This window comes from Urtica dioica, chromosome 11, assembly GCF_054948205.1.
Source record: "Urtica dioica subsp. dioica isolate 48M chromosome 11, U.dioica_male_clone48M_v1_H2, whole genome shotgun sequence".
Lineage (NCBI taxonomy): Eukaryota > Viridiplantae > Streptophyta > Magnoliopsida > Rosales > Urticaceae > Urtica > Urtica dioica.
In genome coordinates, this window is record NC_142766.1 from 1,011,134 (window position 1) to 1,025,877 (window position 14,744).

At 38.8% G+C, this 14,744-nt stretch overlaps 1 protein-coding gene across 1 annotated transcript; it reads right to left on the bottom strand.

The window, feature by feature from the left end:
- Positions 1–8,920: 8,920 nt before the first annotated feature.
- On the bottom strand, positions 8,921–9,580 carry LOC149380610 (rapid alkalinization factor-like). The gene has a single exon (XM_089601817.1). It carries the CDS (start codon positions 9,467–9,469, stop codon positions 9,128–9,130), a length of 342 nt encoding a protein of 113 aa, XP_089457943.1. The 5' UTR covers positions 9,470–9,580; the 3' UTR covers positions 8,921–9,127.
- Positions 9,581–14,744: the final 5,164 nt, after the last annotated feature.

A 14,744-nucleotide genomic window follows, 5' to 3' on the forward strand; every position in this document is an offset into this window, starting at 1 on the left:
GCGCACCCTGCGCCCCGGCCGTCCCGGCCCGCGTGCGCTCATGCGCCCTCGGCCCAATGGGCCTCGGCGCGCCCTAACGCTCCTGGGGCCCCCGGCCCAATTGGCCTCAGCACGCCCTAGCGCACCTCGCTCGCGTGCACCCTGCGCCCCGGCCGTCCCGGCCCCCGCGCGCCCCCGCGCAACGGCCTCCCGACCCGCGCGCGCTCCAGCGCCCCCGGCCCAATGGGCGTCGGCGCGCCCTAACGCGCCTGGCGCGAGCGCACCCTGCGCCCCTGCCGTCCCGGCCCGCGCGCGCCCCAGCACCCCGGCCGAGCGCCCCTGCCGCCTCGGCCGGGTGCCCCTGCTGCCCCGGCCGAGCATCCCTGCTGCCCCGGCCAAGCGCCCCTGCTGCCTCGGCCGGGTGTCCCTGCCACCTCGACCGGGTGCCCCTGCTGCCTCGGCCGGGTGCCCCTGCTGCCTCGACCGGGTGCCCCTGCTGCCCCGGCCGAGTGCCCGTGTCGCCTCGGCCGGGTGTCCCTACCGCCTCGGCCGGGTGTCCCTGCCGCCTCGGCCGGGTGGCCCTGCTGCCCCAGCCGAGCATCCTTGCCGCCTCGGCCGGGCACGCCTCTGCCGGGCACGCCGCGCCCGGCCAAGTCCCGCGCCCGGTGCGCCACGCGCCCGTCCAGGCGACACGTCCCGCGCGCCCTGCGCCCTCCTGGACGTGATGCCTCGCGCGCCCCGCTCCCGGCCGCCCGATGGGCCTCAAGGGGCCGGCCCAAGGCCTACTCCAAATACTATAAATACCCCCCCCCCTTGGGGAAGGAAAAATCATCCTAGTTCATTCCAACACATCTCTACTTCTCTCTCTCTCGAGAATTCTCTCCTCTCCCGTGCTCTTGTGACATTCCAAGAGCGCGCGCTCCTCCTCCGTCGGCTCAGAAATACAAGGACCCCCCTCCACGAGAGGGAGCGCGCTCCTTTTCTGCGACCCGAGCTTCAGCAGCCCACGCTGCTCTCCAGTTTCTTGGCCATTGAGCTAGAACTCCGAGCTACGAGGCAAGCGACCCCTCTAAAGTCTTCACTAGAAGCTACGAGCCGGGTCCTACTCTAAAGCCTTGGATTCTCAAGCCTCCGAGCCCAAGATAAACTACGTTCTGACCTGATCCCGACTAAAGGGTACGTAGGCAGCCAACCTTTGGCACGGTCACATCCCCCAAAACACACCTCAGGGTCTGGAGGGTGCAGCTCGGTCTATGAGCTCCCACTTTTGGCCCGGGCGCGGTCACTTGGTCCGGCCTTGGATCGAACCGCCCGAGGTATCTAATCGTTGTTCTTTTTCGTGCGACAACAATAATATCCTAGATTCTGATCTAATGGATGAGAAAAAAAAAGTAGGATTTGTAGTCAAGATCCAACAGTTCATGCTTAACTACAAAATAGGAAAGAATAAAGGAGAATCAAATATCTCTAGGAGCTTTCTAGAATATATCATTTCTACCACTATAAATAGGGGTCTAAGAGAAAGCAAAAATCACAAAAGTAAGAGCAATTTTTCGTCCCTCTTGCTTCTCTCTCTCTTACTCGGTATTTTGTCAAAATAAGAGTAGAACTGAAACTTCATAATCAAATCTTGTGAGATTAATAGAGTGTGCACACATTGTATTCTTGTTCATTTGGATATTACGTTTCGGAAGACTACGGTGTCATCTAAGGAGATCCAAGAGATTTAGAGATATCTCGGAGATCATATTGGAGTTCAAAGATTGGAGAGAAAGATGAGAGAAAGAAGGTGAACCTGTTTCAGAAGCTTGAGGAGAAACCTGCAAAATCAACTGTTTCATGTTCACTATCGTCACTCATAAGAGTTGCTTCACAATTTTTGTGAGGATCAGATAGTAGTTCGATGTTAGTTTGTTGTACTGATAATGGAAATATAGCCAAAGACGAGGCATCGATTTCAGGAAAATCTCACATAAATCGATGATTACAATCTTCAACGACATTCCATCCCCCATCAACATTACGAGGGTTGTTCAAGTAGAAGACTTGTCTCACTTGAGTAAATTCCTTCCTCTACCTTGGTGTCAGAACGTATGAAGCTTGCGGTTTGAACCACCTATTCTCACGCTTCTCCAGCTGTAAAGTCGACTTTATTTTCAAGTCCCTCCAAATTCCATCTCTCTTTCTCGGTGTCCTTATCCTTCCCGTCAATGCTGAGCAATGTCCCGAGTAAATTTTTGCACACATTCTTCTCTATGTGCATCACATCCAAGTTGTGCTTCAATGTCAACTCTGACCAGTATGGAAACTCATAGAAGATGTTTTTCTTGTTCCAGTTTAGTTCGCTCTCGCCTCGCTCGTTTAGGACCTCGAGAGTGCTTGCGTGGTTTCATATTAGGAAAATTGTTCAGATGTTCAATTATCTGACCCACAGTCAACCTCTTTGGAGACCTCTTTTTTTCGACGCGTATTTTGTAGTGACCGTTGCACTTTCTCATCCGGTGAGAATCTGGCATGTACCGGCGATGGTAGTAATACACGACTCTATTTCTGATAGGCAATGCTGGCATGTCTATGGCTCAAGTGGGGCACGCAAGATACCCTAGTCCACTCCATCCTGATAAACTATCCCGTGCCGGAAAATCATTGATCTTCCAAAGGAGTGCGACCCGCAATTGAAAGACTTCATTGTTATCGGCCCCATCTCGCAATCGGACGCCTATTGTCCACAACTCTTTCAGTTCCTCAATAAGTGGCTGCAAGAACATATCAATGTCTTTTCCAGGCAACTTCGGGCTCGGATTCAGAAGCGTCAACATCAAGTACTTGGACTTCATGCAAAACAGTGGTTGCAAATTTTACGCGGTCAACACCACCGACCACATGCTATATGAAAAACTCATTTCCTCGAAAGAGTTGAAACCATCAGCAGCAAGTCCAACTCGAACGTTCCTTGGCTCCGCAGCAAAGTCCGCCTTCCTCAGTCACTCATTCCTTCTCGTCCAAGTTCTTCCACGCCTTCCCATCGGGATGATGTCATAGAACGCCTTCCTCAGTCACTTGTTCCTTCCCGTGCCACTGTATTTCGAGAGACGTGTATCAAGATGCGTACAACCGCTTGAGCCGATCTTTCATCGGGAAGTACCGCAAAACTTTGCTAGGTACTTTCTTCCAAACTACCCATCTACTTTCGTCGCAGGCGGGGCAAACGTCAACGGTTTTCATTCCCTTCCAAAACAAGACGCAATCATTCGTGCACACATCGATCATCTCGTAGCCCATGCCGAATCGCTTTAACTTTTCCTTCGCCTCGTAGTGCTTCTCTAGAATTATGTTTCCAACAGGATGCAACTTCCCCAAAAGCTACAAGAATTCAGTGAACGACTTGTTTGTCCAGTGGTTCGTGACTTTTATGTGCATCAATGAAACCAACAACGACAAAGATGAAAACTCCTTGCAACCAGGGTATAACTCTGCTCTCAACTCGGTAAAGATATCCTCAATCTGCTCTTCTTTGCACACTTCTTTGATCAACTAAACCCAAAACTAAGCATCAGTGGCTCGGTTCTAACAAATTCAATTTCAAGTCTAATTATTTCACATCAACAAACTAACATATTATTAACTAATTAACATAACACATTATTAATTAATCAACTAATTTACTTAGTATATTTGTTATTAAAACTAACACATTAATAATCTAATTGTACTTAGCAAACAAAACTAACAATCTAACTACTTAACAAAACAATAAACAAACGAGTTATATCACTAAATATTAATCAAATGAAATTAACATATGAACTACTAAATATTAATCTAATTCTTTAATAAATTTATTTAACAAATTAACTTATTTTTATTAATCTAACTAACTCATATTGATAAATTAAATTAATTAACATATATAACAACTAACCTTGCACGGCTACGAGACCAGGCGACGACGAGACGAGGCTGGCTGCGAGGCGGGGATGTCGAGGTGCTGGTATGGGGCTGCAATGCGACACGAAGCTACAACGCGGAGTGAACACACGGAGCTTGACGCGACACGGAGTGGAAAAGACGGGGCTATCGGTCGAGCTCACGGGGCTGCAACGAGGCTGTCCACATGGTTCTCACCAGGCTGCGACAGAGCTGTCCACGGGGTGGTCACTGGGCTGCGGGGCTTTCACCAGGCTGTCGACGAGGCAAGGCCGAGGCTAGGCAGAACTGAGAAAATGAGAAGGTGAGTGAGGGGCGGAGGGAGTCGGAGTTGGTTGAAAAAAGGAAAAAAAAAAAAGAGAAGGTTGAACTCACCGGAGGTGGTCGGAGAGAGAAGATGGCGCCGGAGAGAATGGGTAGCGTCAGTGGTGGTCGCGGAGAGAGAGGGTGGCAGCGGTGGTCGGAGTAAGGAGATGGCGTCAGAGTAGTGGCTCAACCGGAGAAGTGGTGGTGGTGGTGGTCGTCGGAGATTGTGGGGGTGATGGTAGTGGTGGTGGTCGTCGGACACTCAGCGTGGTCGGAGAGAGAGGATAACGTGGTGGTGGTGGTCGTCGGAGAGAGAGGACGGCGTGATGGTTGTGGTGGCTCGGTCAGAGAAGAGACGGAGAGAGGCATAGAGAGAATGATGAAGGAGAAGAAGAAAGAAATCGCGATTTAATATGTCTGACCTAAATTAGAAGCCACATTAGGCGCGACTAGTCACTTCTAATTTCTAGGTCAAATTAACGATGTTGTTTTGTAAAAAAAAAATTAAAAAAGATGGCGGAGAAAACAACGAGCCAAAAATTTCAAAAGTTTAGAAGCGACTTGTCGCTTCTAAATTTAACATACCACAAAATATCGTCGTTTTTGTTAACATTTGAAAGTTTTTGCGGAGATGACAAGAAAATTAAATTTTGAGAGATTAGAAGCGACATGTCGCTTATTTTTTGCGGGAAATTTTAGAAGCGAAATGTCGCTTCTAATATCAAAAGTATGATTTTTTCAAGGCAAAATGCTTGTATTTCTGTGGAATAGTATTGAAGCGACTAGTCGCTTATAATTGACAAATATGTCTTCTAAAAATCGGCGTCACTTCTAAAAGCTATTTTTGTAATAGTGTTGTTTCGGAGTCAATCTTCTACTTGATGAGTTTCAGTTAGTTATGGTTAAGATTTCGACTTGATTTATTTAATAAAAATAAGGAGCATTATAAACTAATATAAATCATTATAAACAATAAAAGACTAATTATTATAAACAGACGGTTTATAAATCATTATAAACAAACCTAAATACCTTTTATTATACGCATACAGTATAAATCACGATTGTTTTATGAGTCTCTTGCGTGCTATTATAAATATTATATATATATATATATATATATATATATATATATATATATTTATATTTATATTTGATCATGTTTATTTATTGAACGGTAATAGTTTTCTTACAAAATCGTTTATAATGATTTATATCTACTTTGCAATGTATACAAAACATTAACTATTTTATAATTTTCTAGATTTTAAGTTGGCAAATTAGCTAGATCGTATTTGCTTATATGAGTAATATTAAATATATACTAACTAATACGTTTTAATTGATTGATAGTTTAATTTTGCTATCTAATGTAGCCGAAAGAACGAGCGAAATATTAGTTAATATGTATTTAATGTTTGAAAAACAAATGTAATCTATTTATTTTAATAAAATTGACAGTGAATAATAACATGTCAAATAGGTTTCTTTAAAAAAAATGTCAAATAGGCAGATTATATGCATGTAATCTTGGTTTATTCAATATGAAGGTTCCTAGTTTATTGACCTTGTGCATAAGCAAATTGTTGTTACAACGAATTCTCGCATTTAAATTTTAAGCACACTTTCCAAATGAGTAAATAAATTTATATGACGTCGAATAATAATAAAAAAAATTATGTTCAAAATGAGAAATTTCATTTTGTGGACCTCAAAAATGAAAAAAAAAAAAAAAAAAAAAAAAAAAAAAAAAAAACAAGACTATACTCGTTAGTTGAAAAATATTTGAAACTTAATTTTTGACCTAAATCGGACAAAATGTCTTTTAAGCCTATTTAACCTTATTTCTCTCTTTCTCTCTTTAGTTTTCCTCATTTCCTCAATTCTCTCTCTCTCTCTCTCTCTCTCTCTCTCAAAGGATCTTCTAATCTTCCCATTATTAGTGGATTTCCTTGAATAATGGTGGATTTAGATTTAGTGATGATATATTTCTTTATAAGTTAGTGAAAAATCTATAATTTCATGTAATTTACGATGAAATGCGGTAGATTATGGTAAAATTTAACAATTTTTTTTATGAACTTCATGTTGAATTAAGATAATTTACGATAATTTTCTATGATTTCTGATGATTAGGATGATTTATGATGAATTTCATAGTTATTGGACATTTTGAGTGGTGAAGAGTTTGCGCGACAAAAAATGACTTTGATCGATAGAAATATTTGTCACTCAAAGTTTTTTATTTTTATTTTGTATTGATAATATACGATAATTTTTTATGATTTACGATGAAATTAATAGTTTTTTTTGGGCATTTTGAATAATGAAGGTCAAATTTATGCAAAACTTGTCCACCGTAGATTGTCGGAATCGGATGTGAGAGAGACTGAGTGAGAAATTGAGAGGAGAGAGAGTGAGAGTAACATGGAAAGAGAGAGTTGAGATGAATTTATTTAATTTGAAGGGCATTTTTTTTCAATTTTGATTCAAATTTTAGACATTTTTCAATTAAAGAATTTACCTTTGATATTTTTCCACTCTTAAGATCTACAAAATGAAAATTTTCTTTTAAATAATAAAATTTTTTAAAGAAAAATTGTATAAAATATCAATTTGAAACTTATTGATTAGCAAAATAATCAAAATTTCAACTTTTCAACAAAATAGACAAATATACGTTTTCAAACAGATAAAAGCATATTGACTATTTCACTCAATTAAGACAAATTTTGATTATTTTGTAAATTTATAATTTTGATTTAGTTACATCGTCATTAGTTTAGCTCCAGTAATTTGAAAAGGACTATACAACGGCTAGGAAAAATAGGGAAGAGAAAGAATAAGTGCTACACGTCAGGTGGTGGGCCTACCACGGATCGATGTGCGGTGTTTGCGCGTTTCCCAAACCAATTCCGCCTTCACATTCCAGCTGGCTCTTACCATAATATCCCCAAACCAAATACTTTATCATTAATTAATTATTTTTCTAACAACTTTAAAAAAATTATGAAATAAATTAAAAACAACTCTCCGTCTAACGCACCCTCTCTTTCCTCAAGAGTCAAGACTCAAGAAACATCTATCTTCATTTAACCCCCATTTAATTTTTGTTTCTATTTTATAGGAGTAATAAAAGACATTCTCCCATAAGGACAGAAATACCCTTGTTTCCAACGTTCTCAAACCGCCCAGCTAACCGTACTAGGACTTCTCAACTATATTTTTGTCTCTCCGAATATCTCTTTGACCTTCTGAATATGACCACTCACATCAATAATTAAGGGGAGACTAGGAGCGATTTGCTTTCACGCAAAAGAAAATCATAACAAGCCGAATTGCCATTTTTAAGAACTAAAAGATTTCTCTCTCGAACATACATAATAATAAAAGATCCATAAGCAAACACCATCAATAAGTGAGATGTGAAAGTAATGTTTTTAGTGAACGCAGTTCTTTCTGTTTCGGTGACGAGTCGGTCTATTTCAGGGGCCGAACTGGTGGCACTATGGAACTTTGAATGGACAGCCCTCAGTTCGGCTGCCATAGACTCTTTAAATTTTTCAAATTCAGTCATGTTGGGTTCGTCACTCTGAGAACAACGAACAACCGTGCGCAGTGGTGTGATGGTTGTGACTTCGACCGGAGTTGTTGTGGTCTGATTCAGTTCGTCCAGGATTTGGGCGGCGAATGTTTGCGAGGTAACAGAGGGACGAGGTCCGTAGTTCGCTGGGAAGGCCACGAAGGGTGCTCGTGCCGGCGGGGGCGGGGGCAGCCCGATCAGATCATTTCGAGCCTATGGGACAGCCTCATCTGAAGTCCCGCCGAGCTGGAAGCTCGGACACGGGGTCTGGTCTAACCCTCGGGAGACCTGAATCTCAATAAAGTCTAGTTGGACATCTGGAGGAAGAGTTCAGTCCGTCTGTGCAGCTGATGCCGCATTCCGAATGGACTCACCGCCAGATCCAGATCGAGGATCCAGAGTGTTCAGAGGGGTCATTGTCCATAGCTATTGGCTGGCATTCCAGGTTGATGTTAGGTAGCAAAGACGTGTTCGTGTATTTTTTATTAATTTTTAGGACTTGGTCACCCAAAAAATTGTCTTTATGTCTTAACTCTGACCTGTTTTAAGTTTGTGAAGCGGTGATCATGACATAACACCCAAGCCCAACCCAATTCGATTTAAGTTTGGCATATTCCTTTTCAACTTGTTCAAATTTCAAAAACGAATCATCACACTTTTTCACGTGTAATATTTTAAGTTCGAATATGATTTTCAAAAAGTCATTTTTACACAAAAATAGATTTTACAATTTTTTTTTGCCAATTAGTAATGTCCATCAGCCGCAAAGCAAGTAACGTTGTTTTCTGGTTCAAATCACAACTCAGATCACATACTTACATTTACCAATTCATGCCAAAATTCATATATCACTCAATTATTAGCTTGCTAATAATAAAAAACAAACATATGAAAATAGGAAAAAATAAGATAAACAGGAACACCAATTAAACCATAAACAAAAGATCAGTGTAAATCTCACCAATATCATGCATGTACTAGAACTATGATCTCTCATTTTTATTTCATTCATTTTTTTTATTTTCTAACAAAAAACAGTCTCATCGTCATCACGGACCTAAATCTCAGATCTTTCCCAGTACGAAATTAAATCTACAATAAAATAAATTTAAAAAAAAAAACCCATAGGAAACGTAAAAATAAAAATAATAACCAATTACAAGACAATTTGTTTATATAGACCAATAGACGAGATAGAATTTTGTTTTTTTCCCATGGAACAATAATATAACCACAAATGGGTACACAATTGTTAATAAGATAATATTAACAACAATCAAACCCACATATTTAAAAAAAAAATGAAACAAAACAAAACAAGTAAAAATAAAATCAACTCCTGCACCTCGAAATGGAGGAGCATCCGCGGTTGTAGGGATTGGCCTGGGCGCCAGGCTTGCAGTTATAGTACGACGCGCCGCGGCGAGAGCACGGCACAGTGTTCCTCTGAAGCGCACCGTAGCTGATGTACTTCTTCGTTGCTAAGATACGCCGGCTGATCTCCGAGCTCATCTCAAACTCGTCCTCTTCTGCCAGACAATCGCCAACGGTCGAGCCGTTGCAGCCACGCTTCGCGAGGAAAATCCCGAGATGCTCTTCTCCGGTGCCGGAGAACGCCGTCGCGGCCGAGATCCCCGCGCAGATCGCGAGGACGAGGATCAAGAGCCTCGCCATTGTCGTCGATGAGGGTTGTGACGTGTGAGAGGAATGAATGAATCGGACCTTTTTTCTCTTTCTTCGGACAGAGAGGAAAGAGAGGGGAAAAGAGACGATAAAAATAATAACTTTGGTCCAGTGTTTATAAGTGGGAGTGTTTGAAGAAACGCCACGGGTATTCGTTTTATTTACAGTTCTACCACTCACTTCTTCGTGGGATGCGACTAAGTTAGGGGTTTGCTGAAATAATTAGGCAGATAAATAGAAAATGGTTCACCTAATACCTAGATGTCATTTTATGGATTGACTTTGATATGGTTTATTTACGAGAAAATTTTCAATCTTTTTATATGTACTAGTTGTTGTGCCATGCCCCGCATGACATTGATTTTACTTATATTTTGTATCTATCAACAGAAAAAGAAAACAATGCATTATAATTCTCTATCAACAGAGCATTCTGACATGATACTATTATTCATGTTCCAGTAGTGGAGGTTCCGAGGCTAGCCTCATTCAGAATCCATCGTAAACCGTGACCCGCATCCGGAAAAATACCAAATAAGGCTGAAGCTGAAGAACCAGTTTAAAGCAAATGTCGCATAAGTAGTTCATATTTTTCTTTCCCTCTGTTTCTGCCCCGTCAAAAAACAAAACCTGATCTCGTCGTACATATGTACAAGACATTCTCTTCTATAAAGAGTGTAGCTTAAGTTAACTGAGTTAGCCGATCTCACCTCGTGATCAACTCGGTGGTATGAGTCGTGTAGAAGTCGTTGTAAGTCTGATAATACGATATGTCGTAGTGATCCCACTGTCAGAGGCAAGATTTGTTACTACCTTGTAGTGACCGATATACAATGGGGAAAAAGTCATCAAAATATGAAGTCAATAATATGTTTATTAATCTGTTCTTTATATATGTTATTGTTGTTGTAACACTTGAAGCACAAGTTTAAATTTGAGGGGATAAGTTTTTTGTAACAGCTTATAAAAATATATGCTCATGTTTGGTCTAAGCTGCATAATTTAATTAGCATAAATAATCTTACCTTGATCATAAGGATGAATTGATATTTGCTTATAACTGATTAGCCAACAGTAGAACTTCATCATAAACAACATTTCTGGTGCGACAAAGCAACTGATTATTTGAATCAGGTTTTAAAAGAACTTTGTACGCTCAGATGATCAAGCTCGAGATAAAGCGACATATAATTGCCTGTGTGAGAAAACAGGCTCTGGTAAGTATAAGCCTACAAAGTCCAGCGTTTGGCCTTGTGATTTGTTTATCGTCATGGCAAAGCAAGATCGAACTGGGAATTGTGTTCTTTTAAAAGGAATAGGACAATTGTCAGTTGCAAGAGGGATGAATGGGATTCTTGGAAGAAATACTTTTTTCCCAGTATGTTCCCCCACAAATATCTTAGCGTGTATGACGTTTCAATCAAACTGTTTACAAATTAATCTTGTACCATTGCACAAACCTTCTGCAGAATTGATATTTCGCAATAAAATGATGGGGCAGTTCTTTTTTAATACCAACTCGTGAGGAGGGATTCCGTTAGGAACCAAGGTATTAAGGAAATCTTATGAAAAAGGCTGATCCATCTTTTCGATTGTTTGATCAAAGCTGTAGTATTCAAAGGAGCATCTTCCATTAACTGAACCTATCATGGATATCTATAGTGAAATTAAAACATAATCAAATTTCATACTACAAAACCAACATATTAATACAGAATTGTGTACTAAATTTAAGCCGGCGGTGAAATAAGCAAGACTTATTTTTTTGTTTTTTTTCCTTTTGAAATAGTTATAATTGTGTTAGCGTTCTTTATCCTTGAAAAGCATTGTAGAGTTTGAGCCATGTAAGAATAATACTTGTTTATTCTAAACGTATTAATCGCATAATTTATAAATTGTAAAACTTATATATGTAAAAATTACCTATTTCTTTCCTTATCCAGTTATCACAGCCCATTCAATTATTTTGGAGGTAGCATCTTTGCTAGACAAGCTATCAATATCAAGTTCAGATATTGAACTCGAAGAATTTACAACTACGCATTCATTCGAAAAGCTTTGGGTCATAAAGTTTTTTCATCTGGTGTGACAACCCATCGAACTGGGATATCATTTTTAGAAGCAAACCTATATTCATGAATATGATGAGCAGTTACCGCCATGATTGATCTCGTTCCATAACTGCATGAACGACTAAATCATACTTGAGAGTTATACCTAAATATTCTTTTCTAGCAATAACATAAAAGTAAATATGGTACACTTTTACATTATAAATAACAAAGAATTTTTCAAAGCTTAGGCGAACATACCTTTCAAATACATAATCTACAATATATATCGGTATTGATTCGTTGTTAATTGGATTTCTAGCATAACTATCAAAGACCCCAGTTGAAATTGAAGTTAAATGTTATGAATGTCATTTAAATCATGGGAACATGAGTTTTTAACTGAAGTAATATAGTTGGCGAATAGATTATTAACAGAAGGAGTTGGCTAAAAAATAAAATTATTAATAACCTGAACTATGTTATCTACCTTAGTCATCTACAACAACAATGCAGGGTATGATTTAAGTCTCAGTGGTAAAGCTTAAAAAAAAGTAGACATCAAAATTTACCAAGTACCTGAGCATCCCTTGTGTCAATTGTACCTTTGGGCGTAGCCTCACTTGTATGCCCTTCCTAATATCCTAGAGTTACACACATAAAAATAGATTTCAAGACCAAAACTTGTCAGGGAAAAAAATCTGACAACTGTGTACACATTTTATCAAACACCTCGTGAGCGTTCATGAACAAGTTAAATTTGAGTTTTAAACTAAGTGATTGAAATTCACAAATTCCAAGCTTAATGTACAAGAATCTCAGGAAACCTATTTTAGTGAAAGCAAATCCAAGAAAAATCACCAAAAAGCCCTCTGACTAAAGAATAGTACCGTAAACAATGAACGAAATTTATGAAGAACACGAATTTTGTATACCTCTTTATGTATTTCAAAGTTCGTCCTCTTTCTTTCCCTTCCCTCCTTCTTCTTCCTTACTCTGGCTCCCCTCTTTATCTGGCGTTCTTGCTCTCGGTCGTCCTCTTAATTCGTCGTCTCTCGGTCTGTGGTCTGAGTCTATTTTTTAAGTGAAAAAACGAGAACAAAAACTGTATAAAAACTTAATAAAAAACAGTAGTGACGTGGCACAAGGAAACGTAAAAAAACTTACGAAACGTAAATACATACGCTCTTTTATAGTATGTTAAAGATATATAAAAATACATAATCAATGTAAATTACATTGAATATGTATAAACAAAACATTACACAAAAAAAAAAAAAAAAAAAAAAAAAAAAAACTTTGTAACGTCAATGTAAAATATTTTGTTAATTTATTTAGGATATTTTTACTGTTTTGTTTGATTTTATAGCATAATTTTGTGCGACGTTTTTTTAAAAAAAAAAATTACGTGATTGGTTTTGTGGTTTACGATAATATATTGAGTTATTTTCTGAAAAAATAATATTTTGTTTAAGAATTAATATATGAATTATAGACTTTTTAGTCATGTGAAAATTTTGATTTGAATGAATATGGTTAAGACTTGTTGCTTTGAGTTTGAAACTTGAGATTTTTTTTAAAAAGAAACTTGAGATTTTTTTTAGAAAGAAACTTGAGATGTTTTACCAAGTCATACATTTGTTACTTAGTGGTGCAGAACAACTCTTCCATAATATTTTTAAACTAAAACTAATTACTATATTATTATTAGGGAGAGTTAGTCATATATAGTCTAAAAATATAAAAAATAGCACAAAGCTAAACAAGACGCATGCGTTATATTATAAATACGTAGATATGATTTGAACTATTTATACAAAAATTTATTATTTTTACTTTTGTTATTGTTATTATTGTTGTTGTTGTTGTTGTTGTTGTTGTTGTTGGTGTTGTTGTTGTAATATACATGTTTAATATGTATCTCACTGTCATGAGAGTTGATATCGTTAGGGAAACTTGAGCAACCAATCATAGAGTTACCTCACATTTGAACGTCAAGGTCAATGTTGAACTATGCTTTAGGAAAACTAAGCTTTTGGGTAGGTAAGACGTCCAAAATACCCTTGTTAAAAACTTCAAAACGATTTGAAAGACAAAGACAAAAACATCGAAATCACTAAAACTTTGGCTAAAATCATATATGTGGAACACAAGTGAAAGCCGATCACTTTGTGGGAGCATTCTGCATTTGTGGTAAGTGTACAGCCTGGACAGACTTTGGTTGTTGATGTGTCGTTTAAGTACCGTTATGACACACTAATCAAGTTCGCTATGATGGTCACAGTGAGACTTGATCTAAATCCTGAAGTGATCATGGACTTCTAGGTCATATCGTCGGGTTCTTTGACTCATTCGTTAAAGGCTAGTGAGACGCTGTGATACTTATGTCTTGTGAATCCGGAATGTGATCTGAGAAGAATGTGGTTGACAGATATAGAATCCAACATTCCTGAAAGAAGGTCAATGTTCACTCACCTAAAAGGGTTGATTCCAGAACTGATAGATTGCTAGCACTTTCGTAGTAAGTAACGTACAGAAGAATATTTCGCTGCGAAAACAACGATGCTTAGGGTATATATGTATCGAGAAACAGAATAATAGACCTTACTCGATACGGGTTAGACCTGAAGGATCTTGATCACGAACTGACTAGATCAGTGGACACTCGTCACTATGAGTAAATATAAATCTAGAAATAAGGAGAGTGCGGTCTTGGATTATTTTGTGGAGTACTAAACAAGATTGAACAAATCAATTGAAAAGAGAAAGGACTATTTCGTCTTTTTAATCGGATTTGTATGAGCTTTTGTTACTAGCCATAGTCCCCGATTCGGCTCTGATAGGCGGACAAGAACTCTCCAGTAATAATAAAAATAAAGATTATTTATTATTATAACAATCTCGCAGCTGTAAATTGTTGAGCAGCATTCATTCAAAAATTAGTCTATTTTTCGAATTAAATATTTATAGTGGAATTAATTATTTATTGTTAGATCAAGTAAATAATTAATCGAATTTTATGTTGGGCCTTATGGAAACTGTAAAAGTCAAAATTCCTTGGCCCATGACCATGACGTTGGGCGCCTACTATGGATGGGTATTAATTACTCAATATTATCTCTTTAATTAGTTGTTAGATTTGTGAAAAAGAAACCAGGTAACTAATTAAATAAGAGAGAGAATAATAATAGTTGAGATACTCTCTCTCTCTATCA